General features: G+C 43.0%; 2 protein-coding genes across 4 annotated transcripts in view; both read left to right on the forward strand.

Annotated features, from left to right (window-relative positions):
- Positions 1–12154, forward strand: part of samd10a (sterile alpha motif domain containing 10a) — a 38133-nt gene extending 25979 nt beyond the window's left edge. Inside the window, exons 2-6 of one of the 3 annotated variants that reach the window (XM_068733839.1) lie at positions 5769–5934; positions 7610–7791; positions 11122–11290; positions 11381–11565; positions 11870–12154. In XM_068733839.1, the coding sequence (XP_068589940.1) occupies positions 5922–5934; positions 7610–7791; positions 11122–11290; positions 11381–11565; positions 11870–11950 (630 nt within the window). In that variant the 5' untranslated portion in view covers positions 5769–5921 and the 3' untranslated portion in view covers positions 11951–12154. Of the gene's footprint in view, positions 1–5494; positions 5935–7609; positions 7792–11121; positions 11291–11380; positions 11566–11869 lie in introns of those variants that run through there. The other 2 variants (XM_068733838.1, XM_068733840.1) reach the window with 2 other exon arrangements.
- A 218-nt stretch (positions 12155–12372) lies between these two features.
- Positions 12373–24981, forward strand: uckl1a (uridine-cytidine kinase 1-like 1a). Its single transcript, XM_068733640.1, has 15 exons — positions 12373–12458; positions 16209–16396; positions 16626–16732; positions 17579–17749; positions 18043–18114; positions 18248–18437; positions 18531–18592; positions 19400–19416; positions 19613–19711; positions 20311–20404; positions 21428–21490; positions 21592–21714; positions 21946–22053; positions 22333–22489; positions 23110–24981. The coding sequence occupies exons 1-15, from the start codon at positions 12415–12417 to the stop codon at positions 23187–23189; spliced, it is 1575 nt and encodes a 524-aa protein (XP_068589741.1). The 5' UTR covers positions 12373–12414; the 3' UTR covers positions 23190–24981.
- Positions 24982–25252: the final 271 nt, after the last annotated feature.

Raw genomic sequence — 25252 nt, forward strand, 5'->3', positions numbered from 1 at the left:
TGTGCAGTTCGTGGTGTGACTGGGATGCACTACAATATACTTCTATCACCACAAAAAACAGGTTGGAGCCAATGAGGCAGTCGTCACCAGTGGTGAATGGGAAGATCGCTGCCTATAATTCAGACATTGGGAGGAGTGGGGGGGGGTGATGTAGGAGAATATCTGGCAGATGCTGTTATCTAGTGTGGAGTCATTTCAAATAAACATCAATCACATAGTGCAATATCAAAAAAACAGCAGGGTGCTCAGCCTCCCATCTACTCTTGGCGTATTTCCATTCTTATAAACCCAAAGAGAGAATATTAAATCGGTACATTCGAGGCCCCCAGGATGACACCGTCACTATAGCTGTAAAACTGTTGATTTTGTGAGCAGGTGTGCAACTGGGAGCGGTGCGCCCTGTGAGCCGTCTCCTGTCGCTTCCTGCTGCTGCATGGCTTCTGCACGGTCTAGAGAAGGCTTATGTCGTATCGCTATCGCTTTCTTTATCGTCAACCTTTGTTTATTCAGGACAGCAGGACACTGAATTCACATTCATGTGGGCTAGAAGGGAATACAATGCATGATAACAACCATAGCATTAACAGTAAAGGGCATCACCTCATTGGATTCAAAACAGATCGCCAGAGGACTGCAGTTGAAAATGAATTAGCTGGCTAACACTGGCACATTTACATAAATGTTGACTAATGAGCCTTTGTCCTTTTTATAAATGCATTAAATTAAACTGAGCTACATTTATAGCAATGTTTCAGAAATGCAGGTTCTAGATGTAGTGCAGCACCAGTGTATCCTGAGGTCCCTGTAGTTCCCAAGAATTCAAAGAGCGACTTATTGTCTGAAGATATATTTCATATAGTTGCAGCCCATGTTTGCTGTGAACACTATGTTCACTACAGTGTCTTAAAATGCCTTAGAAATACTTTGACATTTTGGGGAATTCACGTATTCACTTTCTGTCTGAGAGTTAGATGAATACTTCAACAGCACTCTCATGTCTACACATTAAATATGAAGCTGGAGCCAGGAGAGAGTTAGCTTAGCTTAGCATAAAGAGTTGAAACATGGGAAATGGCTATATACTGACCTACCAGCACCTCTCATGCTCACGAAGTGTAGCTCATTATTACACTTTGATTTTATATGGATTAAACATATAATGCAAATAAATCAGCCTTAGAGGTGCTGGTAGGGGGATTTTATCACCTGTTAGAATTACATGAGGTCCATGCACTAATAAAAATGATAAGAATGATAATTGGTTGTTCCACCCCCTTAAAGTGAAAATCAAGCAGTTATCCAAGTTAAGCTGATTCACTAAATGGAGCTACACTGTAATCAACAGTTGCACGTCAAACATTACAAATGGAAGCATTTAATAGACACAAGAAGCTCCGTTTTATCTTTGGTGATAAGAGCGCCGCCGTGTTGCAGTACTCTTAACTGGTTACATCACAAGGTTGGTAGGCTTGGCTGAGTTCAACAGATACAACGAGGAGCCACAGGACAGGAGAAGACAATAGAGAGGCCGCTATTGTATTGCTCCTTCAGATTAAAGTCAAGGACAAATCAGCCCATTTTCATAAACGGAAAACAGTACAGAACTAAAGAGAACGAGTCCTCCGATGGGCGATGACTCCAGCTGCACTGGATTATATGAAAGCACTTTATTCTGAAGCCCGCTGTATAGCGTTTGATGATCTATAACTTGCCGGGAGCTTATCAGCTATAGCTCCCGGCTCAACATTAGCATACCAAAACCACCATCACAAAGTAAAAAATGTTCAATCACCAGAGACATTATTGTCCTTAGTGACCCGTGTTCTCCTCTCTCTCTCTCTCTCTCTCTCTCTCTCTCTCTCTCTCTCTCTCTCTCTCTCTCTCTCTCTCTCTCTCTCTCTCTCTCTCCCTCTTGAATCCTAGGTAAAGTAGTACATAGCTACCGTTTAAAACAGAATAAGAAGTACCAATAATTTGCTTTACCCAGACCAGCCACAACATTAAAATGCTGATTATAAACTGATGCATCAGTGGTAAGAATGAAGACGACAACAAATGTCCACTGTGCATAATGACTCTTTAGATACTAGATCATTTTTTCTGATAATACGTACGTACTTTTATTTCAGAAATATTTAGAATGCAGGATTTTTACTTGTTAGTTTTTATTTCATATCTCACGACAATGACAGCTGATGACAACTTTATTTGTGTGTGAATAAGACGACACTATGGGGTGGTGCACCTTGTGTGGCTGTGATGAAAATATTGTTTCTGCTGTTCGACGGCAAAGATGCTTTTTTTTTTTTTTTTTTTTCATTTCGGAAGTCAGAAGTCAACAAGGTCATTAAACTTGTGCACAGAAAGTCTGTCAAATACCCTCCGATTACCATCTGTGTCCTTCCATCATTGCACAACATAACAGCTGCTCACATCCACTGCTGACACTGATTAAGTGCAATGCACTGTGGATAATATTGTGGATGTCACCTTGATCTCTCCCGTCAGCTTTCATCATCACACTTGCACCGCTACAGTCCTTTTGTCAAAATCTGTCTCAGGAGGACAATCGTGTCTCGGTCTGCTGGTTCCAGTTTGATAACGCATGCAGCGGCGGCGTCAGTTCATTATCGTTTTCCTGTTTTGTAGATTTAAACCAGAGCAGCCTGATGTCAAAGTATGAGATATTCATAAATACACAGATGAGAACCATGAAATGTATTTCAGTCCAGACCTTCAGGGGAAATCCCTCAGCTACTCCCTGACGCTCCAGTAAGATTTGTAGCAGCGGAGAAACAAAACTCAGTTTGACCTCCTTTTTAGGTCTTTTTCTTATGTATTTATGTACATGCCTTATTTGTAGTGTGAGATCCCTCCCCAATTAGACATGAAACTGAGTGGATTCAGAAAGTATCGATGACGGGGGCGTGAGCCAATTTATGGAATACCTCTCTTGCGTCCGCCGTTGATGGATTGCCTTAGGCTGGGTGAACAGCAGCACACAGCTCCTTTTCTGTAATGCCGGCAACCGGTAATGATCCCTCCGCGGGTTCACCTACTAAAACCTCGTAACGACGTTTACTTCCTCTAGATAGTCAAGTTTTATCGTCTTCTCGGGCGATCCGAGGACCTCACTGAAGCATCCGATCGTTAGAAGCGACGGGCGGTGTGTACAAAGGGCAGGGGCTCAATCAACGCGAGCTTATGACCTGCGCTTACTGGGAATTCCTCCTTCATGGTAAATAATTGCAATCCCAAAATTCCAATCATAAGTGGGGTTCAGTGGGGTTACCCACATCTCTCCGCAAAGGTTAGACAGATGCTGATCCACTCAGTGTTGAGCGAGTACAGCCCCGGGCATCTTAGAGCATCACACACCTGTTATTGAACATTTCATGTGGCTGAACGCCACGGCGCAACTAGTTAGTCTGGTTTGTCATTGAAATCGACCAGACAAATCACTCCACCAGCCAACGGCCGCCATGCACCACCGATCGTGTCGCTAGATGACACACAGCGCCCAGTGTGTCTTGTTTGCCGGCTGTGAATTGGAAGATGTCGAGAGTGTTGGAAACCCTCTGTCTTTTGGCAGACACCTTTTTTGACAAAGTCAATAAGCCACCGCCACCGTGTTGATTATTGTGTGACCTGCAATAATACAAAAAACACACATTCAGTAGTTAGGAAGGATGTCTCATGTTTTAGAACTAAGAAATTCTACTTGTTCTGGTGCTATAATATGTATTACTAATGGTACTAATACTAGGAAGTAATTCAGTTAGACGTTAGTTATTATTCGGGACTTTGTTATTAGAACCCGACCTGATACTTCTTTTTTCCAACATAACACAGCAGCACATGGCTCAATTCAAGTGCATTCATGTTATTAAAATCAATCCGATGTACATGCTTGAGCCTTTGCCTGATTTACCTTATTGAAATGTATTCTGTTGAGTGTTCCTTTTTGTCGACTGTCCATCTTTTGGACTGATTACATTAATAGGTTACTCTTGTTGGTTTTTTGCTGGCGGGGCTTCTGTTGCGGTGGCGTGGTGAGCGTGGTCGCGTCGTCTCTCTGCAGCTGTCCGTCCGTGCTGTCCGCTGCTAAAACTCCATCCACTAGATGACAGCAAAACAAAAGAGATGCTCACGCTGGGCTGAAATGAAAGTGCACATAAATCAGGTCAATAACATAAATAGTGTCACGGACTCATGCCTTGATTGGCCCTGATACCAATCTTTGAGAGTGGATAAGGACAACCCTAATTACTACTTTACTATTACTAATAAAGTTACTATATGTATTCATGAGACGGCAACGTTCTACATATTAATAGGTTACTTGTGTGTTTCTTTACTTTTCTAAATAAAAAACAAAACGATGTTTGCTGAGGTATCCATCATCTGACAAAAATAAAAAAAAAAAATTCAACTGCCAAGACACAAACTGATATTTGTGGCACAATTATTGAGACCAGTGTCTCGTGTTGCCTATCTATTCACCAGGTATGCTGAAGCATAAGCACATAAGTCTGCTTTACACTGAGTGTGAAATTATAAATCACTCTTTTTTGCAAAAAAAACAACAACACACTGTTATCTGCATTTGACACATCATACGGAGAGACTGTGAGTGTTGTTTGCTAAACACTTGAAATACCACGCTCAATTATCAATCACCTGCACCCAGAATGCACCTGAGGGGAAAACACACCTGTAACCAGTTAGAGCGCCTAGAAATCAGAGTTGAACGCTTTAAATAAGAGTCAGGTTTGCCCTTCGATGTAAACAACAATGGAGGCCAATTTTGGAGAGAGAGAGAGCTAGAGGACTGCAGCTGCAATATACGGAATTGTATAAAACTGTAATACAAGAGCTGTTGATTCTGATTCGCAGCACTTTATAAAACTATAATATAATGCAATAACCATTTAATTTGTAAAAGCCAATTGAGAGTGAGCGTTTTATTACTCTCAGGGTTACTAGGATCTACATTATGTCTGTTATTGCTATGGGATGGGAGAGTTTGACCCACTGCTGGTGGCCATTTAGAAAAATGTCTGCCACTTTTGTTCCCAATAGATCTATCAACACCAAATGTGATGCTTTTACAGTTATGTTATAATGATTTGTTAAACCAACGCGCCCCACTACCACGAGTTTTGGCCCTTTTTCATTTTATTGTGGTGGAAAAAAACAATAATAAAACATACAGGCTAAAATGGCAAAGAAAGGGCATTACTGTATATGTGACCCATTTAGTAACTGCGCAGCGCTGCTCTCTGATATCGTACTGCAGCTCTTCTGGACAAACCCCACATAGAGGGTCCATCACAGAGAGGGCCCGCTGCCCACAGGCGCGCACAGAGCTTCCTTTCTTTAAGAAAAGGCAAAGGGGAATTCCTATACGCTGGATGCTGCAGCGATGAGAAGCCTTTTCATCCGGCTGTTTTTCAGAGTCTCCACTGGCTGCGATAATTACAGGGCCCGGGGCTGCACTTTGAGCTCACTGCGCTCATGCAGGCTCTTGAGAAAAAGCCGCGCGTCTGATTCTCACGGCACAGATATAAAACCACATACTGCGCACACACTCGCGCACACACACACACACACACAGACACAAGCGCGCACACGCCTGAGCCAGCGGAACCAGTCCGCACAGCTGCTCGGGGACATTCCTGTCGCGTCTCCAACAACTTCAGTCAGCACACAGACGGCAGCACCGGTGAGCGACGTGAGCTGGTTGAACGCATTTTTTTTTCCCCCAGAAAGACTTGAGAGAATGCGGAGCGTCATTCCTCCTGCCAGACCTCACGGAAACTTTTGTCGGTGAACACAAAACGCGGAGACGGAGAGAGGCGGCCGCCGGACCCGGAGATGATGGGAGAGTCTGACTAGATCCACTACGGCACGGAAACGCCATGGCTGTGGACGGTAGGCGGCTTTTTTTTGTTGTTGTTTGCAATTAAGACGTCGACATTTTCTTAGAAAGAACCTACATTCAATGGAAACTTAAACTTAAAGCACGCGTGGAGCTGGACTTTGTTAGTTTAACTCGGTAGCCTACTCGCGAGACCGGTTTACCGGGTATGTTGGTGCCTCTTTTGACAAAACGCCTGCTATAGACTACCATCCAGTAACTGCACGAGGAAGTACAAAGGCTACAGTGTGAAGTGAAAACATTACATTAAATCTAGAACACCGTAGGAAGTAAGAACTCTTTGAACTGTATGAATGTCTGTGGACATCATGGGGACGTTATGGTGTTAATAAGCGAGGAGCAGGGTGGTCTGCTGATGGTCGAGGACTTGGTGCTGAAACGGACAGCCCACCAGAAATGACCAGTATCAGTGTGACTGTTGTTGTGGTCAGGTTTTTTTTTTGGGTTTTTTTGCATTGAAGTTACTCTTAATTGGACGATGTGTTCCAAATTCTGGTGAAAATTTCGTGTTGCTGATGTGTTGCTCTCTGTTTATTCTACAGAGCAGATGCAACCAAAAATACCCAGTGAAACGTATTTCATGCAGGCTAGACACTTCACAGCATGCTAAGTACGATTTGTGTTCATGAAAGAGGTTTTTCTATCCGGCGCTGGCAATTAATGTGTGTGCTAGTTATAATGAGGAGACCTTTTCTTCTCCTTATAGACTACAGAACTCAGTAAACTCAGTCTGACAAGTGGTCTTAATTAAATGCGTTTAGGGGCACATTTGTGGTTACTGCAGCAGCCTGGGGGAGTAATAACACTGTAGGAGAGTTCATAAGTACACCGCGTCAGAGTTCCAACTCAAAGAAACAAAAATGGCGTACAGACTTTTATTCATAATAATCTGATGCTGCTGGTTCGCCTTGATGATTGCACGACTCGCTCCGCTCTCAGTGGGAGATGTTGAGTGACAGAAAGGAGAGGCACGAAGCTAGAAAACCAAAAGACACTCTTTCATCTCCTCAAACCCTCGCAACCCCCCCCAGACGGTCTCTCTCGTTACGTCCTATTTTCAAATTCTCTGCTCAATTTAAGATATTGGAAATGCACGTCGACACACACACACACACACACACACGCACGCACACGCGCACAGCTGCACACGTACCTTCAAACAGGGTACGAAAATTCTTCAAATCTGGCACATGAATCAGTAATGACCCGCAGCTCGCTGCCAGGATCTGTGCCAGTAACAGCGTGTTTACTGTAGTTACACACTTTCCTTAATTACTGGATTTTGGGAAGCCACCTGCTGTTGAGTGGGTTTGGACGTCTGCCTGCAGGCCTCGGCATTAATTATCAGAATCTGGCTCGCCTCGCAAGCACAGAGTGGTAGTGTTACCCGAACTAGGACTTCTGTGAATTACCCATGAGCTTGTACAGCCTCAGGTGACTTTGAACATTACCTCATCATACCTGCTCAGTATCAATCAGAGCAGGTATGAGCAGGCCCTTCATAATGACATCGTCCCTGAGTGACAGGGTGTTCAGGTGGGTTTGACTCTGGCTTGGAGGGATTTTTGTTTTTGTTTTTGCAGAGCGTGTCTCGCGCTGTTTTAGTGGTTACAAGCAGATCCGGCTATCTAATCATTATAACCCCCCCCCCCGCTTTCAACTCTCCAGCGGCATCCAGTTTCAGTTTCTGCAGGCCAGCTGTGGAGTACAGGGCTCTGCCGGAGGACTTCAAGCACCAGCTAAGTCGACGGACAGGTGGGAACCTAACCTGGCACGACGGACGAGGGCAGAAAACCGCAGGCGGCAGGACGGTGAAGCTGCTGCAGCAGCCGGGCACAGAGGCCCTGCAGGTACCGAACACATCCGTGACCTCAACGCGTCCAGTGGCACACCTGGTTCATGAGCTGATGTTGTGTGATACCCCTCGGGCTTTCTTCATCCTGCACTGTCAAGGAGATATCTTTATTTCTTAAGCTTGATGGTGCTCAACCAAGCACAATGGCAAATCTGATAGTTAGCCATTGCTACGTTATTCTGTGTCGTTATTCAAATTATGGGCTAACATACAGATCGGTGAGGTTACAGGACTACAAGCTGCTGTGTGTTTTTAACAGTCTGGTTATTACCCACAACCACAAAATGTTATGATAAACAGACAAATATGCCCAATAGTTGCAGCATCAGCACCTTCTTCTTTCTTAAAAACAAATTTCTGTTTGACTCTAAATCACAGAAATCCTGACTTGGATTGATCCAAAAATAATTCTTAAAGTAGCATCTGTATCTGTAGTGGTTGTAGCATATGGAGTCAGAGATCATTCAGTCAGCCCCACTGCATTCCTACATCAAGTGATGCAAAACAAATCTAATACCGACGATACAATAATGATATAATTATGTCTATATGTGTGACTAAACATGGGAATGATCCTCAGCGGTGTTCAGTAACTCTACTCTCACATTTCTGTGCAGAGAAAACGTCATAGTCTGGCCGATGTGGCCGGTCGGCACACATTGTTGCAAACGGACACTTTCTTAGCAGAGGATGGAAGTTGCTCTCTCCCCAGCGGGTCGGTGGGTTCTAACAGCCTTTTAGTACAGTACGGCTTTAAATAGCACCGGTCCTCCGACACTCGCACTGTGCTGCAGCAGCCCTGTTGAAGAAGCAGACTTTAGTTTGGTATCAAATACTTGATGGTACACAGTCTGCGATTTGTCGTTGTGCAAGTTGTTTTAATCATTTTTTAATTTTTTAAGATCTCTTTATGTGAAATGTCGTCAGATCCACTTCCAGTAGCCCTTCTGGTCCGGTTTTAATTTCATTTTTTAATGGATGTTCCTTTCGTTATCTGATGACAGCATTGTCTGCTCGCTGTCAAGTGGGACAATTCATGTGTGCAGAAAACTGTCCTCGTTTTTAAAGCCCTCGTCTTTGTCTCCGCCCCATGAAAGAGTCTTTAAAAGGCGGTAATGAGCTGAAGCCAAAGCTGCAAACATAGAACTGGGCTGGGCTGATAACAGAGTTGTACACAATGCATTGTTTGTTTGCTTCAATCCTCTTGGACGCACATAATGTAGTGGTTGGTTTATTTTGGTTTTGGGGAACATAAACTTAATCAGTGCTGTGTGTTTGGAGGACGTGCTGCACTGGAAACTGTGAACAGTACTTTCACTTCTAGCGCAGTTCAGCTTTTTATCTTTCAGTTGGTTTTATTTGCTCCTTTTCTTTTGACATGTTGTACCCTCATGCGCTCTGCGACCACATACTCCTCACTAATGCACTGCACATGTTGGTTTGAGAGCAGAACAAGCTGTAAACACTCATTATGGTCTCTCTCTCTCTACAACACAATACATTCAGTTGTTGTTGAAAGAAAATAATAACCGTTAGCCATTTTTTCCACGCAAGAATGCCAAACAATCTTTTATTGCAGCTTCTAAATAATGAGGAGTTGCTACTTTTATTTCCTCTTATTGTTCAGAATAAAACAAGCTATTTGCTTATTACCTTTGGCTTAAGGAAATTGCCATGGCCATTTTCACAATTGTCTGACATTTTATTGGTCAAACAATTCATCACTTAATCAACAAATGAATCGGGAGATTAGTTAATAATGAAAATCATTACTAGGAGAAAAGGCGACAAGGGTTTTTTTTGGGGACAATGCTGCATTCTGAACGCGGTCTGTTTGACACGCTGAAAACAATTTATTTTTCATGAATTTAGGAAAATGTTTGCTTTCTATGAAATGTCATTGACATTGAAATGAGTCTTGAATGTGCTGTCTGGTACTGCTCCTTTTCGTGTGATAATTCAGAATAGCATTTTAGGCAGCACCTAAACACTGTGAGGACATGAAGTGAGAAACGCTGTCCTCGCAACAAAAGTGAAAGGAAAGGAAACCCCGGCGTTCTGAAAGTGTAGAGCAGGAAGTATCAAGATAAAAGCAAACATTTAAAGGAAATTTCCACGACCGTGGCGGATTGGAAGTCTTTCAGGAGGCCGAAACGTATCGACTCAGACTTGCTGCTCTGAATGCGTCTTTCTTTCTTTCTTTGTTGTTTTGCTCCCCATTAGCGCCTTGTACTGTAACAACAACAGGAGCTCCTCTTCTGGAAGTCCACATGTATTTCAATGACAATGATACAAAAACATGTCTTACATCACCACTCACAAAAAGTAACAATAACACAGAAAACTCTATCTGGTAGAATACTACATCATAATACCATCATTAGAGAATTGAAGTCATTATGTTGGATTTTAAAGATATATATTTCCCAAAGAGGAAAGGGTTATTGTTCATGGCTCTGGGTGTTTCATTAGATCATGGAATGATCTGAGATTATGGACACAACTTATTACAATGTAAAATACTGAAACATGAGCTTCAGAAGATGAATACTCCTAATGAAATGACATGTAGAATGTAATGGGGTTGTAGCTGGAACATGCTCTCTACACATCCTTCTTTATCACATCTGACAATGTATGCAGACCTCCAGCACAAATCTTAGGCCAGCCTTCTTTTTTTTTTAACCACCACTTTCTTGCATATAAGAACCTCTTGAGTTTGAGAAATGCTGAACCTGCTGAATTTTTAAAACTGATTGACTGATCAAAGGCTCATTTTGATTGGTCTTCCATAGCTTTACATCCTGTACTTCTTGTAAGATTAAAGAGCTGGATCTCACGATCACACTGGCCTACATGCTCCTCCGGCTGTGCTGTTGCCTGTTTCAGGAGCTGCTGCTGCTGCTGCTGCAGCGTGTTTGCTGATCTTTGAGAAGTTCATGAGCAGTTTGATCCGCGCGTGCATATGATCGCAATCATCCCCGTTGTGCTTTAATGAGTTCCAAACCTGTTTGTTGATCTCATAGAGGGCTGATCCTGTCAGTCCCTCATGTACAGGCGTATGTGCATATTGTACCCCGGCGTAAAAAAAACCCAATTAGTCATTCTAATATGAACGTTAGTGTCGGTAGGCTAGCAGTTTCCCTCTGTTTACAGTTTTTAGCTAAGCTAATCGGCTGCTGCAGTAGCTTGATGTTTACTGTCCAAAAGTTGTGTCAATCTTCTCATCTAACGCTCAGCAAGACGGCGTATTATCTTAAAATGTTGGAATATTCTTCGTGTCCATCGCTGTATTTAAACCGTCTGTCTTCCTGTCTGTCTGCAGTACCGTTCCAGTGACAATTATGGGATATATCACACAAGCCCAACGCAGCCCAGCCTGATCCGCCCCGTCGTGCTCTGGACACAACAAGATGTTTGTAAATGGCTGAAGAAGCACTGTCCACACAACTACCTGACCTACGTGGAGGCGTTCTCCCAGCACGCCATCACAGGTCACACTGCGAGGATCATCGGCAGACGCACAAATGGAGAGTGGATCCCCAAAATAGAAGTAACATTGCTATTGTGCTCTCACTCTGTAGGCCGCGCGCTGTTGCGTCTGAATGGGGAGAAGCTGGAGAGGATGGGACTAGTGCAAGAAACACTTCGGCAGGAGCTGCTGCAACAGGTGCTGCAGCTTCAGGTGCAGGAGGAGGGACGCAACTTGCAGCTGCTCAGCAGAGGTGAGGGTGTTTTACTTTTTAACACCCAAACCTCAACTTTAAAGGTGACATTTAAGGAGATATACATATACCACAGAGAGGTATTCTAATAGAAATCTATGGGAATATGAAATCTCAGTTTTTGTACAAATTAAAGTGAGATATGAGGTGTTAAATAGTGAGCTTTTGAGGTGTTGCTAGGTGGTGTTTGCCACTTTTTTGTTTTCAGTCTTTATGCTAAAAGCTCACCAGCTTCATATCTGCAATACAGACATGAATGGTGTCAATCTTTGTTTCCCAAAATGTTGAACTTTTGCTTTTGACTGTTTGGAATAATCCAAAAAGCATTAATCTTTCTGTCACTCACAGGTTCCTTCGGAAGAATATCGTAGCCAGATTGCTGGAAGATTTGGATGCCGTGGAACTCTGGGATGTTTACCCCCAAAATAAACTGAAATGTGAATCAGACCTGTGGGATAAATCCATCCAGCGAGTTATGTTGTTGAGTGGAGGTTCGTTCTGCACAACGAACCGGACACAATCTTTGCGGACTGTCGATGAACTGTGATGGAAAAGCACCGAGACAATCTGCTTTGTAAATGTATCGCTCTATTAACTATTTCTCTCTTACTGTCTCTACCTCTTTCTCTCTCTGTGAAGCTTTTTTTTTTTTTTTTAATGTAAAAAATTAAAACAAGTAAATAAAAAAAAAATAAAAATCATCACATCAATGCTTTTCGTGCAGATGCCTGCTTAATTAAATGCCAGGAATGTGTTCATTACCCTAAAAAAAAAAAAAAAGCAGTCCTGAGGAAGCACGTGATGATAAACTACACTACCCACAATCCCACAGCACGGATAAGAAGGAATCCAGCTGATGCCGCCGCCGCCGGCTCCGAGGTCGCAGGATCCCCATGGAAGCGGAGTGCAGGAGAATAATGTCGTCCCGTTCGGACAGGTACACGATGGTCTCCGTATCTTCTACCGCTGTTTGAAATCTGTGTACCGAAATTATTCATGTGATATTTTTTGATTCAGTCGGCAGCAGCGTCGTGATCCGGTCATGTAACGCTAACCACACTGACTCCCCTCCTACAAACAGCAAAAGCATCCAATATGTTTCGATTCTAACATTTGATATTATTACATTCAAACCCATTCATGTGTAGCATTAATTCATTGTACTATATAGGGACATGTAGAGGCTGTGTAGACCCATCTAATGTGTGGGGAACACGAGCTCTTCAGAAGTAGGTGAGCTACATGTTGACGTCAGACGTTGGTCACAGACTCACTAATGAGAACATACCAGAATATTCCTAAAATATACCGAAATACACCTGCAAGTATATTTAGATAGAAGATAGGATTTGATTTTCAATATTTTTCTATTATTTTTTTCATTTATTTGATTTAAAGTAACCTAAAACATATATATATTATTATTATTATTTTTAAATTAATTCAAAACATCTACACTTTATGTAAATATTGTCACCCTTTCAACCCTCTGCTATTTTATTTCCCTGTCTGTGTGTGTTGCTGCCAATAGGCAGGGGAAGAAGTATTACGTAAAGTAATTCTTTGTGTTGTGTACTTTACTTACTTACTTTCATTTACTAAAGTAAAAGTAGCAATACTACACCATTCAAAATACGTTGCGAGCAAAAGCCCAAAATTAAAAATATGACTTGCGTGAAAGTACATAAAATATTCAAAGTTAAAGTACTCCTGTCATTGTGATGTTATAATATTGGATCTAAGTCAAATTAAGAATGAAGGACTTGTAATGGGAGTATTTTGTAATGTGGTATTGCTACTTTGTACACACGTATACGACCTCGATACGTCTGTTTCTCCATCCTGTATAATTCTACTGTTGTTCCGGTCTCGTGTGGTCATGTGACTTCTATCTGTCCTGGATTAGGGACCCGTCTCTGTTGCTCTTCCTGGCATTTTGGCCTTATTTTCCCATTTTTTTAAGAGCTCTAAGAACAGATGGTGTTGTACATTATATAGATTGTACAACCATGTGAGGGGAAAATAGGGCGTATAAATAAATTAGCTTATTTTCCCTGACGACAAATGACTCTCTCAAACAAAGCTAGGGCCGAAACGTCAATTCATTGATTAGTCCTAATATCAGGATGTTCTGCTTTTCTCTGTTTTATGTCACACTGAGTTTTGAACTGTTGGTCAGACAAAACAAGACTATCTGAATACTTCATACGTCCTGTTATAATAAGACGATGATGAGTTAACTAAGAGGAAGGATCAGCAGAAGCCGTCCATCCCGTCCTGCTTTTGATAACCAGTGTCTCTATTAATACCGGCCAAGCAGCACGTTGCTGCCAGTGTTACAGTGATCCTCTTAGTGTCTGTGTCACACACACACACACACACACACACACACACACACACACACACACACACACACACACACACACACACAGAAAGGAGGACACATGGACAGCAGCACTGAGAGATTTTTTTTCAGATGCTTGTTTAGTCTCCATAGATGCAGACTGTGAATGGACACAGTGAAAGCAGTGACTACAAACAAACCAAAAGTAAACACCTTTTTTGACGTTGTGGTCGGTGTTGCTCTGTCGAGTTGCCGCGGTGACAGGCGAGCTGGAGGGTAGCAGGCTGTTGTCTAAAGCAGACATGACTCTGCTCGACTGCGCAGGAGCCAGAATCTCTGGCTGTTGGTCCTTGAGGTCTGACTGCAGGTAAGATCTGACTGCTTGTCTTGTTTTCTCTCAGTGCAGGCAGGATGCTAGCCCCCCCCCCCCCCCCCCCCCCCCCCCAAAAAGCTCACAAACACGCTGTGCATGTGTGAGCTATAAATAAAGTCTCTTAAAAAAAAGGGGGTTTGTAGAGGTCGGAGGAAGTGCTGGATCTGGGTTAGTTTGCAGGGATTTGTGGTGTGTTTTTGTTTGTGCTCGGCCACAGAGGATCGTCTGTAGTGCCTCTTCAGTTTGAGTGCATGTGTGTAGTTGTGCATCGCACACAATGAGAAATGAACAGCGGTACTACTTTGGCTTCTAATTGCTGCCGGTGGGAATGCAGGCGTCCCTACAGGTGGCATCAGATTGTGACGCAACGGCTTGGCTGACTTTTGTTTGTTCCATAGTTAGAGCAGCATTGACACGATGCAGACAGGCGGAGGAAGTATTCACATCCTTTACTTCCAACTCCACACTGTAAAAAAAAAAAATACTTCCTTACAAGTACAAGTTCTGCCTGAAAAAGTATTTTTAGGAAAATGTAAGAATTAAAAGTACCCAGTGCAGAGGAATAGCCCTTGTGTGTATTTATAAAGTATATCTACAGTAATGAGACGGTATACCTCGCAATATACGTACTAGTACAAAGTATATCATTAGATTATTATTGCTCATAATGCTGATGATTATTTTACATCGTGGATTCATCTGCTGGTTATTTTCTTGATCAATTCATGTACGATTTCATTTGTAAAACATAAGAAAACGGTGATAAGCGACAATAAGTGACACCTTCGCATGTCTTGTTTTGTCTGACAAACAGTCCAACCCACAGACGGACTCAGTTTATTGTCAGATAAGACGAGAAAAGGAATTAACTGATGAGCTCAAACTTTAAATAGTAACTACGGGGAAAAAAGAAATCCGAAGCGCCATAAACCAAAAGGTGCACGACCAACATGGGCTTACAAAACCCTAATAAATGTATGACTATGTCTAACTTTATAGCTGTTTATACATGTATATATTACATTTTTTTACAATACATCATAATTCAAAAGCTCCTGTGTTTTTGAAAACACAAATGTAGTGCAGTAAGAAGTACATATTTCGCTTTGGAAGTGGAGTAGTGTTATATAATACCTCCAATTTATGCTCTAAGTAGCGCAGCAGCTGGATCTGACCTCACAGCAGCTCACCGCTCAAAGGGGAAAACTAATAAACAGTCTTGACGCAACACACACCAATGTGTTTGTGTAAATGCACCAAGGTGCTTTCTTCTGGCGCCGCAGGTTTTTTGGAAATTGCATCTCGACACTGAAGTTGTTCTCTGCAGTTGCTCCTGTTTGCCGGGCAGACAGAAAAGTGTGACATTTTCTTTCTTTTAAATACATTTATTTTCTTGTACACATAATTCAAAGTTCATTTGGCTCATCAATCAACTAATTATTTCAGCTATATTTTGTAAAGCCACTACATTTATTTGTCCTGTTTGTATCCATTTAAACTTTAAATCAAAGCTCGACATGCCCCGTGTTACCTAATATCTGTCTGCAATTGCAAGAAAGTCTGTAGAACACATTCAAAAAACAATATTCTTCACTTAATAGCATTTTTCTGGAGCTTTTAACCACATCTCAAGGCCTTCATCAGCGGATGGAACTTGCTCAGTACAGCAGGTATGCTGAGGAAGCTCTGACGAAGACCCTGAGATACGGTTAAAGCTCGTAAGTGGACCTTAAGTCAATCGTGCTAAATGTTTAGTACCCTTCACGTGTTGTGTAACACCTGGATTTCATGAACAAAATAAGTCAGTATGTGCTATCAAATCATTTTCTGGTGTGTGTGTGTGTGTGTGTGTGTGTGTGTGTGTGTGTGTGTGTGTGTGTGTGTGTGTGTGTGTGTGTGTGTGTGTGTGTGTGTGTGTGTGTGTGTGTGTTCAGGCTGTAACTTGCCCCTGCTGTTTTGCTGTCTTGCAGCGGGAGCGGGGAGGACTCGTTGGACCGGCTCCTGCCCCCCGCCGGGGCCCCGCGCAAGAGGAGCACCACCTCACTGAGTAAAAGCGAGCCTCCTCTGCTCCGCACGGGCACACGCACCATCTACACCGCCGGCCGGCCCCCCTGGTATGACGAGCACGGAGCGCAGTCAAAAGAGGCCTTTGTCATCGGTATGTCGCTCACTGATGATGTTTTCGCTCCTCCTGACCGTTTCCTTCTTTCACCACCTTCGTGCCAAGTTGTGTTTTGTTGTTTTTTGAGCTGCAGAACCTGTCCTCTTCTGTCTTCGTCTGCCCGTAAACACTTTACTGCTATCACACATGCGTACCGCCAGACAACATTAGACACACTCTGAAAAACGCACATAATGGGCCATTGACATGCTGTGTGGATCTGCAGGGCTGTGCGGGGGCAGCGCCTCAGGGAAGACCACCGTGGCCAATAAGATCATTGAGGCTCTGGACGTGCCGTGGGTTGTGCTGTTGTCTATGGATTCCTTCTACAAGGTGAGAGACTCGTGCATTTTCACGCTTTCTTTGTCTTATTTTATTCGGCTCTTACAAAATGATCTGCGGGATGCGGGATGACATTTCGTCATTATTTTTTTTTATATGAATTTAAAAATTCACATTCAGTCACAACACCTCAAAGCAATAAGTGCCGCTCTGCTGTCACAATGTTAAGTTAATAATCTGTTGTGGTAACACTTTAGATAACGGGCACCAATGAAAAACTTACTTAGTACACAAATGAAGCAGTATCTAGACATTTAATACACTGTAAGCACTTCTTTAATTACCTCCACGTCATTTAACAGCAGCCATGCCTTGAAATGGAGACAAACTGCATGTGACACTTTCACTTAGTAAAACAATTAATTATGAATATTCATTTTAATTATAACACTATTTCTTCTGCTGTATCGATCTCTATGACTGGACAGACGATTTTTGCCCTTCTCTCAGCGCCCGGTAAAACACAGAGCACTGACGTGAACATAAAACATAACTAATGCATATTACAAAATATCATTAGAACATAAAAGCTACAATCATCCTTAATTAAAACAAGATCACCCACTAATGTCAGATAGAAAGCTTCTCACAACTCAAAAGGTTGTGAGGGAAAGCAGAGAACGTTCTAGTTATCAACGTTTGGTGGAAGATTCGCTTACTTGCTTTCTTGCAGAGAGTCAGATGAGAAGATCGATACCAGTCCAGGTATCGTTATTCTCATTTAACTCTGCCACAACTTGAATAAGCACGATGAGCTATTCCTTTTTTTTTTTCTTTTTTTTTTAAAGTGCAACATCAGCAACCGTCCTGCGAACTTCGCTCCGCTCTGTTTTACAGGTTCTGTCCTCGGAGGAGCAGACTTTGGCAGCGAGTAACGATTACAACTTTGATCACCCGGGGGCGTTCGACTTTCAGCTGCTGGTCGCCACCCTGCGAAAGCTGAAGCAGGGCAAGAGTGTGAAGATCCCGGTGTATGATTTCACCACGCACGGACGACAGAAAGACTGGGTGAGTGAAAAGTCCCCAACGGTGCGTTCCTCAAAGACTCAACCCGTTGAAAGATTAAACGTGTATCCTGTCATTTTTCAAACGCAACGATAAAGCCTTTCTGCTTTTTCTGTGGATTGATTTTTTTTTTTTTCAAAGCTGAAAATATATAGTTAACTTAAATAAAACATTGTTGTTTAAAAAAAGTGTTTCCTGCAGCTTTAATCTTTAAAAAAAAAAAGAAAGAAAAAGCTGAACTGACTGAACATGAAGCAGCTTTGAAGACTGTTTGGTTTTCTCTCCGCTTTGTGCAGAAAAATGTCTACGGTGCCAGTGTAATCATATTTGAAGGAATTATGTCTTTTGCCGACAAAGAGCTTCTTCAGGTGAGGCAATGTGTTTTCTTTTCTTTCTTTTTGACAAATTCCTGAGTGAGGCGAAAGCAATCACCACCAGGTATTGTTGTTTGAGCATTGTGAATACTATTGAGGGGCTGGATTTGCTCTTCCCCACCTGCAGCTCCTGGATATGAAAATCTTTGTGGACACCGATTCAGACATCCGGCTGGTCCGCCGGCTGCGCAGGGACATCACAGAGCGCGGGCGGGACATTGAAGGCGTCATCAAGCAATACAACAAGTTCGTGAAGCCGGCCTTTGAACAGTACATTGAGCCGACCATGAGGCTGGCCGATATCGTCGTGCCGAGAGGTGAGACCTCCTTAAATAACTGGAAGTAGAACTATTTGACCCGTTGTTGACTACAGAGAAACAGATCGACATCTTCTTGTCGTTCCTTCTAAGGTGGCGGGAACATGGTCGCCATCGATCTGATAGTCCAGCATGTTCACAGCCAGCTGGAGGAGGTGAGCAGCCGAAAACACTGGTTGTACACGAGAGGCTGGCGCCACCGTGTGTCCGAAAGCTGTAACACACCGACGGAAAGAGAGACTAGTAACCGTTTGTACAATAACATGCTTCAAGCTCAAATTAAGTCCGAGCTTCTCAGTTGCAAACTTGTATCCCTCTCACTTTGGAAAACAAATTTTGACATAGATCTTTATTGAACAAAAACTATAACAAACATGAGTTTTCTAGCTTTTTAGTAGATCTGAATTCTGAATAGAATCTCTGTTTTAGTTTTTAGATTTTTTTTTTGTCGCAGAAGTAATATGAATTCTACGTTCTCCTTTGGAAAGTATCAACTAATAGTTTTTCTGCATACCAGCCGTGTGTTCATCTTTGCAGAGGCCCGTTGTGTCAGAAAGAGGCGAAACTATTTCAGAGAAATTAAGAATGAAAGATTCAATAAGGAATTCATTAGCAGCTGAGATTAATAAATCCGGTCCATGTATCTGTGCCGACTCTGAACTGGAGCCGCTCCTATTCTATATTCCTTCAGAGTCCTACTCCACCCTGCTGCCGTGCTCATTAGCACCAAATCAGCAGCAGAAAGTAGTCCCAGACAAATGAACTATTTACTTATTGTTTAAAAAAAAGTTTGTGAATAACTACGGTTCCCACCATTTATTTAAAACATGAAACTACACATTTGTTACAAGTGTTTAAAGATGTACCTCTTCAGCAGAAATGAGTGGGTCAGACAGGCTGTGGACGTCTTCTCTCCATCTTTATTTTTTAACCCATCTTTCTCTTACCCTCTCTTAATGCAGCGTGAGCTCAGTGTCAGGTATGCTCATACACATCTTTTGACTTTGTCCTCTTCTGGTTTAGTGTTAATTGGGGACGTTGAGTCGTTGTTGAGTACAGACGGAACCTTCACGCTCTCTCTTTAAGTGGCTCGGTCGTAATAATTACTGTCACTATAGTGCAGCAGAAGAACTCGGTAAAACCTTCCGATCTGAACAACCTTTCCTCGGTCTCAGGGCGCTCCTGGCCTCCGCCCAGCAGACTCAGCCGCTGCCTCAGACGCTCAGCGTGTTGGAGAGTACGCCGCAGGTCAAAGGCCTGCACACCATCATCAGGTACCTGTGCTCAGCGAATACAACTCCTCGTGACAGCTCACACAATATGAGTTTTAATACATTACATTACATTACAGTCATTTAGCAGACGCTTTTATCCAAAGCGACTTACAATAAGTGCATTCAACATTGGTAATCAAAAGAACTACTAGTCACCAGAAGTCATAAGTACATTTCCTTTTCCAAACAAGCATCTAAGAGCATGAAGCAGAGCATAACTCAGAGCCAAAGTACAGAAACAAGAAAAACAGTTAGTGCTATAAGTAATACGACTACAATAAGTGCAACAAGCTAGTATGAATACAATAAGTGCTGAGTGGAAGGCTCAGGGTAGCACTTCCTGAAGAGGTGGGTTTTCAGCCTGATGAAAGATGGGCAGCGACTGTCCTGCTGTCCTGACGTCAGTGGGGAGTTCATTCCACCGCTGTGGGGCCAGGACAGAAAACAGATGTGACCGGGTCCATCGGCCGCCAGGGACCTCTGAGCGACGGGGGGGCGACCGATCGCCCCGAGGCAGCAGAGCAAAGTGGTCGGGCGGGGGTGTGAGGCTTGACCGTGGCCTGAATACCTATTCTTTCCTTTTTTTTGTTGTAATGCAGGAATAAAGGAACCAGTCGAGATGAGTTTATCTTCTACTCGAAGAGATTAATGCGGCTTCTCATAGAACATGCTCTGACGTTTCTACCGTCTCAGGTGGGTGGACTGTAAAGTGAATATTAATCTAATCGATATTGTTATATTAACAATGGATACTTGTATGTGAAAGAGGTCGCTCGTAGTGATGGGTCCACAGAGGATTATCACCCGACTCGTGCACTTCCCCTCAGGTCTGTGCACCTTTTGTGTCTTTCAGCTCGTTGTTTTGGTTTTACGGCCCGCTGTCTCCGTTCACCCTCACCGCTCAAATCGGTGTCAATTAACTACTTCCCAGGCAGCCATCGGTTTTAGTTTCTGCCAATATAGTTTTGCAGAGGCATGAAGCTTGCTTGTGATAATTATAACAATCACACTCTGACTGTTATTTTAATTATGGGTTTTGTCACAGTTTTTTGTCACATGGTAATGAAGCCGAATAGAGCTATTTTGAAAACTCCTAATCAACGCCTCGAGAGTCAACTTCGTCGTCAAGTTCTTCTTTTTTCCCCCCATTTTCAAACTTTATTCTGAAGACAAAGCTCTTTAGCAGCCAACGCTCACCTATCAGTTGTCATAGTTTGAATGCACCAACAAGAACGTGTTTTCAACACAGTTTTAGCTTCCAACAGCGTAGCAGACCAACAATAAAGGCGACTGAACGCGCTAAAGCAGAGTTCAAGTCTCCGCAAGTTGAATTTAACACCATTCTGACATCGACCGAAACCACAGGATCAAGCAACCGTATTAAAGAAATTGGAATTGGAAAATTGTTGGTATTAAAGTTAAGTGTAGGCCGTTTGTGGTGAATGTCCTAAAGCAGTAATATACAGCACATTCACAACACAAAGTTCCATATAAACCCTTTTACAGCAGACGGCCGCATGTTGGCATCTACACGTCTGACCACTAGATATTTGGCCGCTTGCTAATGTCTTCTACTCGCTCTCTAAAAGCACACGCATCTGGAAAGTCAACTTGTGTGGTTTACAAAAACATGCATAGATATTTAATCTTTACTTGGATCTCCATCTATGGGAGTCGCGTGTAATACGCTGATATTTCTTCTGTGTCTTCGACCAGTCGTGTGTCGTCCAGACTCCACAGGGCCACGAGTACGAAGGCCGCAGCTATAAGGGGAAAGGGGTGAGTGATGGCCTGCTTTTACGAGGTCTTGTTAACTTCCCGTCGAGTGTGTCCGCGGGGGTTTCTGTCATCACACTTGCTCCACTGCCCCGTCTCCGCAGATCACCGGTGTGTCCGTCCTGCGGGCGGGAGAGACCATGGAGCCCGCCCTGAGGGCTGTGTGCAAGGACGTCCGCATCGGCAAGATCCTCATCCAGACCAACCTTGACTCGGGCGAACCAGAGGTAGAACGAATGTGCCGTTTTGTGCCAAATCCCCTTCACATCCAATCCTCAGATTTCAGACTTTACACGATAAGATGGTGTCTCAAAACAATCAAACAAAAGATAAAAAAATGTTTTGATTGTTGTTGTTGTTTTTTTTTCATTCTTCCACATGATGTGTGTCTCCGTGGTAACTACCCTTCCTGCTTTTGTAACCATGGTAACCTGTCTCCTCCTCTCTGGCCTCGCCAGCTGCATTACCTGCGTCTGCCCAAAGACATCAGCGAGGATCATGTCATCCTAATGGACAGCACCGTCTCCACCGGCGCCGCTGCCATGATGGCAGTGCGAGTCCTATTGGTGGGTGAATATTAGCGTCATGGTTCTTCGGCGAGGCGACAAGAGGACCCGGTCTCCTCTTGATCGGTCACATGTTTTATCGCTCATCTGTGGGGTTATTGATTGGGAGGTTATTTCTGTCCCAGTGGGATTAGCGTATCATTAATTCTGCAAAGAGTAATGTCCGATATTGTCTTCCCGTTCTAATTACAAATTATTGCTCTGATGATGATCAGGTAGGCACTGACTGTGATGTGTGTGTGTGTGTGTGTGTGTGTGTGTGTGTGTGTGTGTGAGCAGGATCACGAGGTGCAGGAGGAAAAGATCGCGTTGGTGTCGCTGCTGATGGCAGAGCTCGGGGTGCACTCTGTGGCCTACGCCTTCCCGAAGGTCAAAATCATCACTACCGCTGTGGACAAGAGTCTGGACGATTTGTTACATGTAATTCCTGGTATCGGTAAGCCGTCACGTGCACGCTCTCACTCACACACACACACACACACACACTTATTTGAACATTCTCTCAATCTCTGAAGAACTTTAATTTCAGGTGACGTGCAAAAACCATAACTTCTATTTCATAAGATGTTGTCAGCGCACAGCTCCGTCTCGATGGGTGCACGGTTTTAGTTACTTATGCAGAATCTAAAAATGGTCCACGGCCTTCTGCTTTCGATAAAAGATAATAAACGTTTGTGTTTCAAGTTGACGGATTTCATTTCATGTCCCGGCAGATTCTAATTTTACACTTGTGTCACTTCAGATTCGAAAGCGAGCGCTGCTCTTGATCAGCGCTGTGACTAAACTGCACAATATGCGCATCCGATAGATCAGTCTGGTGTTTGCAAACATGAAATAGTTACACATAATTACATAATTGACCATAACTGGCAAGCAGTAAGATGAACATTCACTGTATTGTGTTACGCCAATTGATTGAAGCTCTTTATTTCCACATCCTCCAACCGTTGCAGCCATTTAGTTTGACTGCGTCTTCATGCTGTTTTTTCATTATTTTCTTCAGCCTCTAACCGGCTGATGAACAGCAGCTCTGAGCCCACTGTGGTGTGTTTTCAGGGGACTTCGGGGACCGGTACTTTGGGACAGACACGTCCGACAGCTGGAGCGATGAGGACCAGGAGCAGCCGTCGCACTGACACGCACATCTGTGAGCCACTGTGAAAGGAAATACAAACACTACTTGAAAACTCCCGTTATCGTGCATCCTCTCCTTCAGACATACAACCAGCAAAAAAAAACAACAACAACAACAACTGTTATATATTCTCTTTTTCTTTACATGAACTTTTGTACTCTTATACAGCAGGTGAGTCTGGGTCAACTTGGAAGGGAAAGAGGGATATTTTTGCTCTATTTACAACTGAGTGTTCATCATTTTCATACAGGAGGAGAAACGGTGCCATTACCTTTGAGCTGCAATAATGCAATAACAGAATTAGATATACTAAATGGTTTAATCCAGGATTGCACCAGCTGTTTGTGAATCCTGTACTTACTAACTACGGGAAAGTTTCAAATTAGTAATTTACTAAATTGGGTTGCACCGTCAAAGCTTAACTTGTAATGTGTAAATCGGCTGCTAGCAAACGTGTAAAACTGTCCAATCAACTGTGTAAACATGGAGTCCCCCAGCTGACATTACGAGCGGCATACTGTTATTTATAAGAAATGTAATTTAAAATCATCCGTTTTCCTCGTTATTAAACAGCAGGTCAGAATTCAGAAGCAACATAATACATGAGAACTAGTTTGTGCGGTGCAACCTGTTTTATTTTAATGATTCACTAATATTCAAAAACACCCTAACGGCTTCCTTGCTCTTTTTGTAAAACACAAGCAAAATGTTATTTTTTACAGAAAGATGAAATAACATCATTATATACGAACATAACTCGGATATTTTTTTTTCCTGATTTTGATTCATATTTTACAAATGGAGCAAGAAGATAAGTCATTTCCCGGCACCATGTTGTTTGGGATCCGTTAAAAGCACCACACCTTGAGAAACAGGTTACAAATCTTTTTGATTTTTTTTTTTTCATCCAGATGTCTTGGAGGCCTCTGGAAACACCTTCAGAACAGCGTTAAGTGCTGTTGAACGGCCAGGTTTAACTCTGCGACTCGAATGTTAATTTGTGAGAGGCACAAAACTGGGTCTAATTATAACTCGGCTCAGATTGAAATTATTCACAGCTGGTGGAATCGCTCAAGAATATGTTCTGGTATAAATAAATGCATACTTAACGCTGCTCTAATAAAACATTTTTTATATATATTATGTGATTTAAAAACACATCTAGAGAAGAGTAGTTGCACCACAACACCAAATCATGTAGGTTTACTCATCCAATAGGTGTAAAATGCAAAAGTATATAATTAAACCTTAAATTCAGAGTAGAAGAAAACATCTTGGAGATTTAGTTCAGTTCTCACTGCCACTTTCTATATCTACTGCACATCATTTTTTTTCATTATGTTTCTGGACTGATGCACCAGCTGTGGATCAGATTATCAGAGCGAGGTCACGCAGGGTCACATGCTTCTCTCTTGAACGTGATCCTCGGTCGTCGTCGTCCTCCTCTCAGGGTTCAGAGACGGACCGCCCCGGCTCCCCCTGTGATGCACCTCACAGCCTGAGGGGGTCAGTGTAGCTCACATTAGGCTTCTCTGTGTGATTTATAGCTTAGTCCCTGTGAGACAACACTGTGTCAATACGCTACAGGAGGACGCGTTCAGGCTCACCTGAATCACTTCACTTTGTTACAAGTTCAAATGTGTTGGTATCTGCTTTTGCGGTCACAGAAACATTTTGTTCGCGATTTCACTGATTGATATGGTGCAGAATACGTTGTGTTAAAGCTCAGTTACAAAACATGTAAGATAATGATATTCATATGTTTTCAGGGTTACAAAAGGAGCAATAAAAACCTCGAGCCTCCTAGGTTTCCCCCCCCCCCCCCCCCCCCCCCCTTTCCCTCGTTGTGTTCACACCGTTCACACCAAACCAGAACACACCTCGTGATGGTGATGATAATGACTCCCCAGCCGGTTTGTGGCCTTATGCTCAGTATTATCCCGCTGTCTTTTCACTTGCCATGTACCTTCAATGAATCTGCCGAGTCTCATTCATGCATTCATCCAGTCATTCACGCTCCCCGCCCGTGAGATTCACACCTCGCGCGAGCTGTGAACGCTGTAT

The sequence above is a fragment of the Cebidichthys violaceus genome, unplaced genomic scaffold (assembly GCF_023349555.1).
Source record: "Cebidichthys violaceus isolate CVI_PGR_0920_01 unplaced genomic scaffold, fCebVio1.0.p SCAF_6, whole genome shotgun sequence".
NCBI lineage: Eukaryota > Metazoa > Chordata > Actinopteri > Perciformes > Stichaeidae > Cebidichthys > Cebidichthys violaceus.